This window comes from Perognathus longimembris, chromosome 18, assembly GCF_023159225.1.
Source record: "Perognathus longimembris pacificus isolate PPM17 chromosome 18, ASM2315922v1, whole genome shotgun sequence".
NCBI classification, from domain to species: Eukaryota; Metazoa; Chordata; class Mammalia; order Rodentia; family Heteromyidae; genus Perognathus; species Perognathus longimembris.
The window spans coordinates 26,679,430-26,694,714 of record NC_063178.1 but is presented as its reverse complement, the minus strand read 5'-3'; the positions used below and the strand labels follow the sequence as shown (position 1 = coordinate 26,694,714).

General features: G+C 35.9%; 1 protein-coding gene across 16 annotated transcripts in view; it reads left to right on the top strand.

Annotated features, from left to right (window-relative positions):
- Positions 1 to 15,285, top strand: part of Mllt10 (MLLT10 histone lysine methyltransferase DOT1L cofactor) — a 134,759-nt gene that overhangs the window by 79,272 nt on the left and 40,202 nt on the right. For 12 of the 16 annotated variants that reach the window (XM_048367861.1, XM_048367856.1, XM_048367864.1 and 9 more), the window contains 3 exons: positions 1,687 to 2,256; positions 9,072 to 9,116; positions 9,892 to 9,924. In XM_048367861.1, the coding sequence (XP_048223818.1) occupies positions 1,687 to 2,256; positions 9,072 to 9,116; positions 9,892 to 9,924 (648 nt within the window). The remainder of the gene's footprint in view (positions 1 to 1,686; positions 2,257 to 9,071; positions 9,117 to 9,891; positions 9,925 to 15,285) is intronic. The other 4 variants (XM_048367863.1, XM_048367862.1, XM_048367871.1 and 1 more) reach the window with 3 other exon arrangements.

The window sequence follows — 15,285 nt, the reverse complement described above, 5'->3', positions numbered from 1 at the left end:
ACCCACCAGGTAGTATCCTTATTTCAATGTACTGCAAATGGATTCTTAATATGTACAGTTTTCTGTTTAGACATAGTTCTGAAAATTCCCCTGTAGGCGGAAACAAGTTTTTAGTTTTGTTTTGTGTTTCGCCAGTCCTGGGGCTTGAACTCAGGGCTCAAGCACTATCCCTGGCTTCTTTTTGCTCAAGGCTAGCTACTCTGTCACTTGAGTTACATGCCACTTCCACTTTTTCTATATATGAGATACTGAAGAATTGAACCCAGGGCTTCATGTATACGAGGCGAGCACTTTGCCACTAAGCCATATTCCCAGCCCCGCGAACAATTTCTAAGAGATTAAAAGCCCAAACCTTGAGACTTCATTTTAGAGGATATTTCTTGTGATGAAAAAAGAATCTTTGTAGCTGTAATCCTAGCTATTCAATAGGAGGCTGAGATCTGAACATCATGATTAAAGCCAGCTTGGGCAGGAAAGTCCTTGAGAGTCTTATCTCCAATAAATTACCCTTCCCCCCACCCCTTAACCCCTCCCCCCCCCAAAAAAAATGGAAGTGGAGCTGTGGCTCAAGTGGTAGGTAGAGCTCTAGCCTGGAGTAAAAGAATTTCAAGAATAGTGCCCCAGTCTCTGAGTTCAAGCCCAAAGACAGGACCCTCCCCCCCCCCCCCAAAAAAAAAGATAACTTTTGTAGATACATGGATTTATGTGGGATTTCTTGTGAATATACAGTGTAACAAATTTAACACTTAATTTAAAATTTCCTTTCTATTTCTATTTTGAACTTTTGTTGACTGGTACTTTAGATAAAAAAAAATATATATATATAGTTTAGTTTTATGAACATACTGTTTGGTGAGACGGAGGATCAAACTGTTTCCTTCTAGGCCATGTTAATTTTTGACCAGGCAAATGGAGTTGCAAGGTTCTTAGACCAAATAATCATGGTCCTAGAAGTGAGGAGAGAATAAGCAGTTGTGCAAAGGTGTATGAAAGCTTCCTCTCCGTGTGTTTTATTTTATAAAAACTAGAGAATGTTAGGACTAGTTTTCTTTATGCACATCTATGGAAAATAAACTTGGAGAATATAATAACTTAGACACGATTTTTATTTTTTCATGTTTATGTTTTATTTGGATAATTTCAGCAGAATAATAGCAATTGCTGATCTGTCTTAAACTAGGAAAGAGGTTGTGATTCTTACAGTATATTGGGAACATATAATCTCTCCAGTATTTGAAAAAGAAGATTCCTTGGAGAATTAAAGTTTTGTCAGGTGTTACTGCATGTCTGTCGAAAAGGGGCTTTGCTATTCTTCAGTCCTTCCCCAGGATACACAGTGTTTTGGGGAAGAACTGAGGAATAATGTGATAAAAAGTATGTTAGAGCACACTGTATATTTTCATTTTATAAATAATAGCTTGTAATTCAAGGGTAAATATGTACTACCTATTAAATGGTGAGTGTTTTAAAAGATGGTTTTATAGATAAACTTGATTTCATTTTGTAATCCAGCTTTGTGATATGTCCTAAATTTTATAGTTGACCTTTCTTCTTTCTTTTCCCAACTCACTTATTTTTGATGATTGTATCATGTCTACTGCTCATGGCACTTTTGCATCCAAAATTTTTTCTTTTCCTATCCCATTTTTGTTTTTTGTTTTTTTTTGTTTTTTTTTTTTACTACAGGCAGTTTTTCAGGAACTCCAGGCAGTGTAAAATCATCTTCTGGAAGCTCAGTACAGTCTCCCCAGGATTTCTTGAGCTTTACAGACTCAGATCTGCGTAATGACAGTTACACTCACTCCCAACAGTCGTCATCAACCAAAGATGTACATAAAGGAGAGTCTGGAAGCCAGGAAGGGGGGGTAAATAGTTTTAGTTCCTTAATTGGTCATCCTGTGACCTCAGCTGTTATTTCGCAGCCTAAAAGCTTTGAAAATTCACCTGCAGATTTGGGTAGCTCCAGCCTTCCTACAGCAGGATATAAGCGAGCTCAAACTTCTGGCATAGAAGAAGAAACTGTAAAGGAAAAGAAAAGAAAAGGAAATAAACAAAGTAAGCATGGGCCTGGCAGACCCAAAGGGAACAAAACTCAAGAGAATGTATCTCATCTCTCAGTCTCTTCTGCTTCACCAACATCATCTGTAGCATCAGCTGCAGGAAGCATAACAAGCTCTAGTCTTCAGAAATCTCCTACATTGCTCAGGAATGGAAGTTTACAGAGTCTTAGTGTTGGCTCATCTCCAGTTGGTTCAGGTAGGGATTTGCCCATTGTTATTCTTCACTCCCACCTTCTAACCCTGAAAAGGTTTAAAAAGTTAGTTGTTAATGATAATACTTAGTGATACTTAATAAACATAACATTTCTTTAAAAAAAATTCATGATAAAAAATATAGTATAAGACAATTTCGTGTTGAAATGTTTGGCACTAATGTAATGTTACTACATTTACACTAAATAGTTTATAGGTCATTATTACTTATGATAACACCTTGATCTTTAGTGTCACCTGCATAGTGTGTTTAACACCAGGATTCACATTTAAGATAACAAAGTCACTGTTTTGAGTTTAGTGCCCTCCCTCCCTTCTTCCCTCCCTCCCTCCCTCCCTCCCTCCCTCCCTCCCTCCCTCAGTTTTAGTTTTTACTTTTGAAATAATTTCATACATATTATGATTAGGTCTTTATGACATTTTTTTAGTCAGTGTAAATGACTTGTTATGAAATTGTATTTCAGGAGCTAACCAAAATGATTTAAATTTTTTTGTTGTATTTAATGATTTTGTCCTTATTATAGTACCAGTGAGTTTATATATGTTGTTGTTCACATCATTGGGATTTCTCTGTATAGCCTGCAAGTTGCACTATGGGTATTTTCAATTAAAAATTTAATGAGAATGCATACTTTTAGACAGGTATGTGATTGGTTTGTGCATCAGCATTTATCTGTTAAATTAGATATAAAATGGATTTTAGTAAATATTGATTGTAAATTTCACTTCTGGTTTTAAAGATTATTTATATATATATCAGATGTGAGAAATGGTAACTATAACTGTTACTTGTTATGTGTTAAATTCTGTTAAGTTCTTTATATCTTATTTAACAGTTAGTTGGGCACAGTAGCTCCAGCCTTGCTACTTAGGAGGCAGGAATCATAGTTTTACCTTACCACAGATGTGAGAATTCCAGAGATTCCATATTTTGCTGGTTGCCAGGTGCTTTGGGATACAGCTTTTATCCCTGCTATGGTGAAGTTTAATGTCTGGGTACAGTGGTGTGCACCTGCTGCCCATCCCCGGCCATATTGGAAAGTGTAAACAGGATCATAGCCCATGGTTGTCTGGACATAAAATAAGATCTTACCTTCAAAACCAATGCAAAAGGGTTGGATGAGTGGCTCAAGTGGTAGAGTGCCTGCCTAGCAATCATGAGCTTCTGGGCTCAGTCCCCAGTACTACCAAAATAAAAACAAGAAGCTAAGTTAATATGAAGAACATTTAATGCCCTGATTATGTGGCTTTGAGAGGTAAATTAAGTTTCTTAAGATTATACAGCCTATGGGTGATGATTACTCAGGCCTGTAATCTTAGCTGTTCAGGAGGCTGAGTTCTGAATATTGTGGTTCAAAGCCAGCCTGGACAGGAAAGTCCATGAGACTCTTGTCTCCAATTAACCACCCAAAAAGCTAGAAGTAGAACTGGGCTCAGGAGGTAGAACACTAGAATTCAAGACCCAAGAAGGGCCCCCCCCCTTCCCCCCCCAAAAAAAAAGAAGAGAAAAAGATTATACAAGCAGGGAATTAATTTATTCTGTGTTTTAGAAAGCTTTGGTGACTGTCATGGACCTGTTTGTAAGACTCTTTTTCCACAATTGAGTGGAAACCATAAAAGAAGTGTTTTATTGGTAGCATTAGGATGGTTCAAGTGCAAGATTCTTAATACTGACATTGATCTTTTGGGTGGGACAATTCTTTATATATAATGCTGTTTTTGTATGTTATAGGATGCTCACAGAATCATTAACTCTCACTAACATGCTGATAGCACCTTCCCTACATAAACAAAAAAAGTTTCCAAACATTGTTAAACACTCACAACTCACTAGAAATTGGTTGAGAATCTTGTTTGAAAAGGGAGAGAAATAAACTACAGTGAGAAAGAAGTTCATTAAATACATTTAAATACTGTGCATATTTGAATAGACATTTTTACTTGTATGTTTCTTTTGAGACTAGACATCTTAGTAATTATAGCCTTAGCCTATAGTTAAAAAAAGTAAATCTAAACCAATTTACCCCGATAAAAAGTGGATTCATGTTATTTTTAGCAAGAGGTATGATAATCGAATGAGTATCTGAGAAAATTAAACCTAACACTTGTTTTTGGTGGTTCCTGTAGTTTCCAGTCACATTCTCAAGTTAAAATTTGTGAATTCAAAAAGGTTACATTTGAATGCTTATTTTCATATTACTGGAATTTAAATATGTATTGGTTTCTACTCCCATAAAGGCTTTTCTACATGTCACATGAGTAAGAAAATTGTCAACATTGAGAAATAGAAATAGTCCTTACCTCCAGGGGACTGGATTTATGGTACATTTGTGACAGAGAACTGTGGATTTTTATTTCTTTTATCTTACTATTAGGTGACCATTAATTAAAGGGGCAGTTCCTATAGATGATACCATTTCACAAAATTAATGACTGAAAAATTTAACTCGCCAATAAGTTTTTAAAGTTGTCTGAGGGTTATGTTCGATTAAAACTATAAGGAGAATTTTGCTCACTTAAAATTGATATAAGCTTTAATTTTATACATTTTAATAAAAGTTTATGACTAAATCACACTATTTTTTTTAAAATAGCAAGCTTTATAGTAAAAGATCTATCTTTATGTACAAGAAGCTTGGCTAAATGCTATGCATCTTTAGGAATTATACCTCCTTCACTGTATTAAGGTTAGAAATTAGGAACTGCTGATGAATACTGAATATGTGTAAAGCATGGTGTTAAACACTTAAGAACCTCTAAGTGGGACTGGGAATGTGGCTTAGTGGTAGAGTGCTTGCTTAGCATGCATGAAACCCTGGGTTCGATTCCTCAGCACCACATGAACAGAAAACAGCCAGAAGTGGCTTAGTGGCAGAGTGCTAGCCTTGAGCAAAAAGAAGCCAGGGATAGCGCTCAGGCCCTGAGTCCAAGTTCCAGGATTGGCAAAAATAAACAAACCACCAAGTACTTTTTTATTCATTATATAGAATAAAAACTAGACCCTGAGTGGTAGAGGTAGGTGTGCATTTTCCCTGATTTGAGAGTAGTCAGAAAAGTCAGCAAATGTTCACTGATTGGGCTCTAAAACCCTGGATGAGTCTGTCACTTGTATTTTAAGTGGGGAGATCTGTGAGCACATTTGAACCAAAAGTTCAGCTTTAAACAATAGTATTTTCTTGGGAAATGAAAATTTTAATTTTTCCTTTAGGGAAATTTTAGATTGAGAAATGATTCAGTAACTAAAAGCAGGAAACTTCCCCTCATATAAGGAAGTAGAAAATGTATACTATTTACTACATTGCCAAGAATTGTTTTGCACGAAGCACTGAAAAGATTAATTTGCTTTAATGACAGTGATAATGTAGTCATGGTTGAAGGTGACCTTTGCAAGCACATGTTGGCATGATGTTAGAGTATTATATCCCCTATGACACTACTTTGTGAGGGACTATGTCTGAGATGTTCACCACCATATTATCATTGCCACCACAGTGGTTTGATCATAATAGACACAAAGCATCTCTTTTGAAAGAAATGAATTAATACTACTAAGCACTAAGTGCTTATCACATGGATGTGCATGCACACATGTGCCAGTCCTGGGTCTTGAACTCAGGGCCTGGGTCCTGTCCCTGAGCTGTTTTTGCTCAAGGCTACTGACCTACCACTATAAGCCACAGCTCCACTTCTGGCTTTTTTAGTTAGAGATAATGTCTTACAGCCTTTCATGCTGGTACTGATGATAAACCAGGATCCTCAGACCTCAGCCTCCTGAGTATCTAGGATTGCAGTTGTGAGCCACTGCCACCTGTCTGGCTTATTTTTAAATATGTATTTATTTTAAGTAGTTTTACAGTTCTAGAATCAGCTTATAAATACAATGTATCTTAGTTAATCTATATTTCTTTTGTTTGGTTTTGTTTTTGTTGCCAGTCCTGGGGCTTGATCTCTGGGCCTGAGCACTGTCCCTGGCTTCTTTTCTATATATAATGTGTATTTCTTGAATGGTATAGGATGAGTATAGAGAGTTGAACGCCAGGATGCAGAAATAAGACTTAATAGTCTAATGGTCTTTCTCCTGTGATATATGTCCTGGACTTAATTCTTGTGGTTTACATAATTTTAGAGTTCCTTTAATGGAAAAGAACAAAATATTACCTCATTCAACTCTGTATGGTATTGGTGATATCTGTGTTTGAGAGTTGGGAATTGTGCAGATATTATCTCATTATGTCTAAGTAGGACATATGCTATTGTTTACTAGGAGTTAAAATCAAATCAGATTCTAATGCAATTCCTTCTTGAAGTTGCTATAGTTGAAAAAAAATTTTTCAGCACTTGGAAGGCTGAGACAGGAGGATCTGAGTTTGAGCTCAGGATTTATGTAGCAAGACCACTGGTGTACATAGCAGGGCCCTTTCTCAAAAATTAAAAAAAATTAAAAATATTTTTATATATTCAGGAGTATACATTTATAATAGTATAGAAAATTATTGTAGGGTCTCTAGATCACATTAGAGTAAAACCTCAGTGATCAGAGAAGGTTTGGATTGTAAATTTTTTTTTTTATTTGAATTGGTTACACGTTCTGTTAAGTGGTCCATTCATTGTTTTATGGGGACTGTACAAAAAGAAGTGTGTTGTTTTAAGTGATTGCTGCAGGTTGTAAATTTCTGGTTAGTAGATCGTGTAGCTGAGAACCCTGGAACTCATAATCCTGCTGCCTTAGGCTTCTGAGTACTGAGATTACAGGTGTGCACCACTATACTCAGTTTTATATTAAGCTTTTGATTGAATTCTCCTATACAATAATCTTTAGGGATTTGAGCAGATAGTAGTTACCTAGTGTTTTGAAACAATGAAAATTAGCATTTGGAAAAATTGACACGTTGAACCTATCCTTTTCTAAGTCGTAAGATTTTATGGTTTACTAAAGTAAATTGTTCTTTGGTTTGGCAGTCCTGGTTGGAACACATGCTTTTCAGGCACGTGTCAGTGTTGAAATTCTTTACTGATGATTAATGCTACAAAAGGAGATTATGGAGAGCTACTCCTTTGATTGTGATCACATTTATAGAGACTGCTTTATATTGGAGTTTGAATACTCAGGCTTGCACTTGTTAGGCAAGCTAGTTATTTTTTTAGATGACTCAGTTTTTGTCTTGTTCGTCTCAAATTGATATTTAAGATTCACTTGGTCTCTCCACCCCCACCCCCCACCTTTTGAACTCAGGGCTCAGGTGCTGGTTCTGAGCTTTTGTGCCCAACCCAGTCTTCTACCTCTTGGTCCACAGTTCTACTTGCAGCCTTTTGTGTTTAGTTGTAGATAAGAGTCTCACAAATTTTCCTGCCCAGACTGGTTTCAAACTATGATCCTCAGATCTCAGCCTCTCGAGTAGGTAGGATTATAGATGTAAGCCACTGGTACCTGGATTTTTTTAAAGGTACTTTTTTGTTAGAATGCCATTTAGAAATTCATTTCTTATGTTCTCACTGCTTTTATTTCTAGCAGTTCACATCATCTGTTACTTATTTTCCTCACTAGGTGGAATAAAAATGAGTTATTTCATATTTGTTGATTATCTGTCTCAAAAATACAAGGCACCTGAACATGAGCAGAATATAGTTTAATACAGTTCTGTGATATAATGGATTTCTGGTCATAAATAAACTAGACAATTATTATTATTATTATTATTATTGTCAGTTGTGGGGCTTGAACTCAGGGCCTGGGCACTGCACCGCACTATTCAAAGCTTTTCCAAAGCTCAAGGCCAGTGCTCTACCACTTTGAGCCACAGCGTCACTTCTGGGTTTTTTTTGTTTGTTTTTCTTTTTTGTTTGTTGTTGTTTTGCCAGTCCTGGGGCTTGGACTCAGGGCCTGAGCACTGTCCCTGGCTTCTTTTTGTTCAAGGCTAGTAGCACTCTGTCACTTGAGCCACAGCGCCACTTCTGGCCATTTTCTGTATATGGTGCTCAGGAATCGAACCTAGGGCTTCATGTATATGAGGCAAGCACTCGTCACTAGGCCATATTCCCAGCTGTTCACTTCTGGTTTTCTGGTGGTTTGAGATATAAAAATCTAATGGGCTTTACTGCCTGGGCTGGTTTTGATCTGTGTTCCTCAGATCTCAGCCTCCTGAGTAGCTAGGATTGTAGGAGTGAGCCACTGGCACAGGTCCTATCATTCTTAAAATTTTTTCCTTTTTTCTTTTTTGGTTGTCAGTATGGGGCTTGAACTTTGGGCCTGGGCGCTTTTCCTGAGCCTTTTTGTGCTCAAGACTAGTGCTCTACCCTTGTGCCACAGTGCCACTTCTGGTTTTTGAGTCGTTAATTGGAGGAAGGTAAGAGCCTCACAGGGACTTTTCTGCCTGGGTTGGCTTTGAACTGTGATCCTCAGATCTCAGCCCCCTGAGTTGCTAGGATTCCAGATGTGAGCCACTGGCACCTTCCCATTTTTACAATTTCTAAATGACTACTGTATTTCAAAGTTTTTGACAGGTAGTTCCCACTGAGATCTTATTTAAATCTTTTCCTTACCCTTTGAGCATACATACCTACATTCTCACACCATCCCTTAATGTTTATGAGAATTCCATTATATTTGGCTTTCCTACCTTTCATGTCCTGACTACTGCCCTCTAAGTTTTGTTTCTTTTTGGCATACTCAACTGGACTTACAGTTGAATTCCTGCCATCCTTCCCCTTTTTTTTTTTTTTTTTTTGGCTTATTTCTTGTTCTATTCTGTAGTCATTGACAATTCCTTTGCTGATTTCCTTTCTCCTCCCTCCCAACAGAAATTTCCATGCAGTATCGGCACGATGGAGCTTGTCCAACAACTAGTAAGTTTTCCAACTGGGTTGTTAAACAGGCTTTTTAAATCTTAACATTAGTGCTTTTTAAAAGAATTACACCACCTTTGAACCTCTAAAATTTATTTTCTAAAATGAACTTGGTTTCTAATTAAGTACATTTCTTTTTCTACAAAGAAATCTTAGCATATCTTGTGTTTAGGATCCATATTAACAGTAAAATTGTGGGGCAAATTTTAATTGGTGGATTTTAATATAGAACTTCCATTGTAGAATTGTGAACTGTGCCCCTTGGTAAAATAGCATTTATGGTATTTTAGTTTTCATTAGTCTTAATGCTAATATAAATGTTCAGCATGTGTCTAGTAGCCGTTTTGTTTAGATCTCTATGTGTGCTGAGGTTTATATGGAAATCTAAAATGAAAATATTTAATTGAATTAGGTATGGTGAACTTTTTTTTTGAAGTAAGGTAGCTTTACCTGTCTAGAATTATATCACTGGAGATTTGCTTATTTTCTTTTAGCAACATGTGACATCGTACCAAATGTCTTTTCAAAAGTAATTTTAAAACTTATTACACTATTGAAATTATATCTAACACATTTCAGTTTGCTTAGTAAGTGAAATAGGGTCATTAGAAATTTATACTATGTAAAAATGAATGAAGCTTTCAGTTTTAATAATTGAAGCAATAATACATAAGAGTTACTTAGTAGTTTGATAAACTTACTTAGTATGTGCCTGTGTATTTCTTCTGTATTTGTGAATGATCTTAACTGAAGTCCTTTTTTCCTTACTTAAAAGCTTTCTCAGAGTTGCTGAATGCAATACACAATGGTAAGTTTATTAGAATCTTTTCTTGTGGTTCACTTATCACAAAGGTTGTCTTTTATAGAGAATCCCGACTGAAAGCTACCATGTGCTATTGGTTAGATGGAATCCAGTGTTGCAGTGAGTCTCTCGTTCAGCATGTTGGTGAAAATTCTGTGTACTGCCTTCAGGAGGATGATAGGGCTATACAGTTAATCAATATGGCTTTTATGGTCTCTCATGAGGCAGAAAGATAACAGTTGCCTTAAGTTTCTGGAAGTCTTTACTTTTGTAAACAGTTTGTCTAGTTCTCTTGGTATGTTTCTTGCAGTAGTAGTTAGTACTTATTATAGCTGTAATTTACTGCTTTTAACTACAACTTGGCATGTGAATTTTAGTTTAGAATTTTCATTTGAGTACTTTTATTTTTCTCTGTGTACTTTATATATTGAATAAATGGAAAATAAACTTTAAAATTGCATCCATTTCGGACCTGGTCTTATCATAGATTGTATCTTCTTCTGGGTTGGATTCTGAATCAGCACACAAGGCAAAAAGGCATCAGTTCTCACTTCTACAGTGATTATTATTATAAATTATGAAGAAGATCACTCTAGAAAATATATTGAGAATGTTTTCAATTTTACCCAAGGACCTTCCTTTTTATATCAACATGAAAAAAAATCTAGGGACACTTTACTTGATTTTCTTTTTTATTTAACTGACGTATCTCATTTATTTCCTCAGATAGCTTTTGCAAATTTTCTTTATAAAGATTGGCTTATTTTGCTAATTAACTTCCTTAATTTGTAACCAATTGCATTTACAATAGATAGTAAGCAAGAGGACAGTCATGTAAATGAGTAGATACAGGCACTCCTGTTGGTTTGATGGTAGGAGTGGTCAAGTTGGTAAATCCATAGGTGATCATTTTATTGATGAGTATGTTTATAACTTTTTCTCTTGTGATGCTGGGGATTGAACCTAGAGCCTTGTGTATGGTAGGTAGAGAAGGTAGCATTGAGCTATATACTCCTAGTCCTACTTACAGGCTTTGCTTCTCTTGCTTCCCTATATGTGCAGAGGCTTAGGTAATAAATACCTTTGATAACATAGAGCTCCTGAACATGAAGTATCTGTAGAAAAAGGGATTGAAAGCATTCTGGAGGATAACCATGTTACCATTCTTTAGTAGAGAATTCTAAAAACTGAAGAAACTTAACATCCTTTTTAGTTTGCATAGATAAAGTTATGCTTATTGTTTATTCATACTTATAGTACTCCACAGGTAAATAGATGAGTATCATAAACAACTTTCCTTAAATTTTTAGTTCTTAGAAGATTGTGTTTGAATTTTCCAATAGTGTAGTCAGTTGCTTGTGTTTTCTCAGACACATAATATAGAGAAAAAATTACATAATGCAAAGAGAAATGAAGTGAATTATATTGTTAGTGAATGATTTTACTGTGGGGAGTTTTTTTTTTTTTTGCAAATATTACTTGTTCCTTTTTTTCCTTTTTCTAAATGTGGTGAATACTGATAATGGTCTTTTAGCTGATACATGCAAATTTAATTATTAATAGAGTAATATGATGTTTTGGTGCATGTACACATAGATGTCTAATATTCAAGCTGTTAAATATACCTGGCCTCTCAAACATACATCATTTCTTTATGGTGAAAACTTTAAAATCCTTTCTAGTTTTTTAATATTTATACTATCATTATCTCAAATCCTTGTTGTGCAATAGAACAGTAGAACTTGTTGCTGCAACTTAGTGCCCATTGATCTTAATTTTTTTTTTTTTTCTTGGCCAGTCCTGGGCCTTGGACTCAGGGCCTGAGCACTGTCCCTGGCTTCTTCCCGCTCAAGGCTATCACTCTGCCACTTGAGCCACAGCGCCGCTTCTGGCCGTTTTTCTGTATATGTGGTGCTGGGGAATCGAACCTAGGGCCTCGTGTATCCGAGGCAGGCACTCTTGCCACTAGGCTATATCCCCAGCCCTGATCTTAATTTTTAAGTACAGTAATGTTTAAAATTTTTAGTGCTTTACAGTCTCCAGCCAATCTCTTTCCTCTTGCAGTGTTGAAATACTATAATGCTAAGTAGAATTGCTGAGAGCACACACCCTTGTGCTATTACTTAACTTAAAGAAGAAACAATTTTTCAGTGTTTAATATAATGTTAGCTGTGAGTTTTTCAACAGTGTCCTCTAGTGGGCTGAGGAAATTGGATAACTCCTTGACCTCTTTGTTTTAGAGCCATTCAGAGTTCCTATTCCTTTTTGTGTCAGGTTTCCCTTTTTCCCCTGTACTAGGGCTTGGACTCAGAATTGGGCAATGTCCCTGAGTATTTTTGCTCAAGGCTAGTACTCTGTCACTTCTGGCTTTTTGGTGGTAGTTGGAGATAAGAGTCTCCTGAGCTTTTTTTTTTTTTTTTTTGCCCAGGCTGATTTCCAACTGTGATCCTCTGACCTCAGCCTTCTGAGGCTAGGATTGCATGAGTGGCCCACCAGTTACTGGCTTGCATCATTTTTGATAGTTTGTTGTTGTTGTTGCTATTGTTTATCAGAGTTTCCCAAGTTCTTCTGTATCACCCAATTATCTGGCATATAGTTACTCATAGTATTGTCTGATAATCCCTTTCTATCTTGGTAAGAATATTGATAATACCCTCCCCCTCTTTTTTATTCTTCATTTTAGCAATTTGGGCATTCTTTCATTTTTTTCTTGGTCACTTAGGTGAAGGTTTGTCCATTTTGTTTATCTTAAAAGAACCAACTTACAATTTTATCATTTTCTGCTTATGTTGTTTTAGTTTTCTTTTTCCTCTAGTTCCTTAAGGGAAAGCTAGGTCATTAATTTGAATCATTCATTCATTCATTCATTCATTTGTGAGATATAGAGTCTGTTTTTATAGCTGAGGCTAGCCTGCAACTTGTGATCTCTTGCTTCCTCTGCCCAAGTACATTATAGGTATGTGTCACTATGCCAACTTTATCAGTATCCTTAATGATTTGTTTTCTTACTCCTTGTTTTTCTCTTAGAATTTTTCCCCCTGTTGGTTTATATCCTATGTACATTCAGTTGAAAACCCTTACACATGCTTACAGCTATAAGTATCTTTACATTTATTAACCTCTCCAAACCGATCTTCCTATTTATTAGACTTTGCTCTCGAGTTCCAGATTCAAACTTCCCAAAGCCTTTTCATAAGTTTCACAATCCTTTCCACAGATCTCTTTTTATGGTGTACCACTACCTAAACCAAATTTGGACTAGGAAATAAACCAAGTTTATTCTTACTTTCTTCCTTTTTTTTTTTAACTAAAGGATGATATTTCCCATTACTTACATTTTTTTAATCCCCCATAAATTTCTGCTTCTTCTACTTAGCTGTCTTACATGCCTATTTCTCTGAACTCTTTTAAGAGCCTCTTAGACTTTATTCTGATATCCAGCCCCTTCTTTAGATGCTTCCAGAATTGATGGCCTACCTAAAATTCAAACCTATGTCATCATGTATTAAGAGGTTTCTGGAACTTGGGGGTGATAGGCCTTAGCCTGGCATATGTAGTTTTTGTAACCTGGTTCTTGCCTAAAGTCGGACTTCTTCTCATAATTTTATACTGTACTAGTAAAAGCTACATGATAATGTTGCACAATTCTCTGCAAGATGTGTGATTTATATTTAGTTGTATCTGCTACTATGGTGCCTCAGGTTTTTGTACTTAGCCAAAGTAGTCTTTAAAACCAAGCACATGTGTAAGGAGAACTTTTTATAAATGCTCATGAAGAATGGTGCCTTGAATTTCATGTTTGGCTTTGGGATGGTGCCTTGGAACCAGGCAGTTTTCACCAAGACAATTCAGATCTTAAGATCTTAATAAACTATAAATCTAACTTCTTCATTTTACTTAGTAGATACATTTAAAGTTCTTGAGATAGTGATGGGCCAAGTAATATAGGTATAGGAAGATTACAATTTACTTTTATATACCAGAATGGTGACATTCTGGTTTTCAACTCACTTGTTCTATTATTATTTTGCTTTTTGTTAATTTATTTGAGATTATTGTTTTTCACTAAACTACACACTCATTTGGGGATAGGTGTTATCCCAGGATATCGTTGTTTCTAAGTTGAATCACTTGGTAAGAGGAAAATACAGGTCTAGACCATAGCATGATGGGAGGTTATAAAACATAGTGGTAAAGATTTAGAATGCCTTGCAGTTAACTGGAGGAAAATAAACCAAGGCCTTTGAATTTGTTCTATTGGATCAGAAAAATGGCAAGAACCTAAGATGACTTTGAGGAAAACAGAATTCTGTTGGTTCCTATAAGATAGATATTAACATTTGGTTGGTGTGTCACCACCGGGAGTAAAATTATTATTTTTAATGTTTGTTAACTGCTATAAAGAAAAATGATTTTTTTTTAAGTTTTTTTTTTTTTTTTTTTTTTGGCCAGTCCTGGGCCTTGGACTCAGGGCCTGAGCACTGTCCCTGGCTTCTTTTTTGCTCAAGGCTAGCACTCTGCCACTTGAGCCACAGCACTGCTTCTGGCCATTTTTTCTGTATATGTGGTGCTGGGGAATCGAACCCAGGGCCTCGTGTATCCGAGGCAGGCACTCTTGCCACTAGGCCATATCCCCAGCCCCAGAAAAATGATTTTTAGTGTGTGTCTAATATAGGAGAGAACCTGAAAAGTTTTAATGGAATGAACCTATTTATGCAATGAACCATATTATTAATGTTCTTATTGATTGTTATATTTGTTATGATTTGTCATATTGCTTTAAGACATAGATGGGCTTTAGATTTGAAAACTTTATAAAGTTCTAGGTGCCTGGGTCTTTGATTATTAATTCAGTATTCTATGTAAGTGTCGAGAGAAGGAAGAATATGAGACCTTTGTTGTATGATGTGTAATAATTCTCTAAGACTTTAGTTTATCTCTCAAATACTTGTGGATCAGTTAGGAGTGAATATGTGTGTTTTGAACTAGAAAACAGAATCACCATTTGGCCCTTTGGCCCTATGAGAAGTATATATTAAGTTCTTTTTGTATCTAAGATCCTCCCTAGTTGCTTTGGGGAAATATATACCACAAATGGGTTTTGCATTTAGGGAACACACAGTGTAAAAGGAAATGTGTTTATTAGTATAAGCAGTCACAATGTAGTGAGGATACATAGGCTGTGAATAGTGACAGTGATACTAATACTTGATATGAAACAAAGAATAAACATAAAACACAAAAAGCATTTAGCTGTTATGCCATAAAGTCAAAAGCAGTTTGGTGTTTGATTTTGGGGGGAAAAAGAATAGGTAATAAAATCTATTCAGGAGAGTTCACTTTGTAGTCAACATACTGAAAAAAACT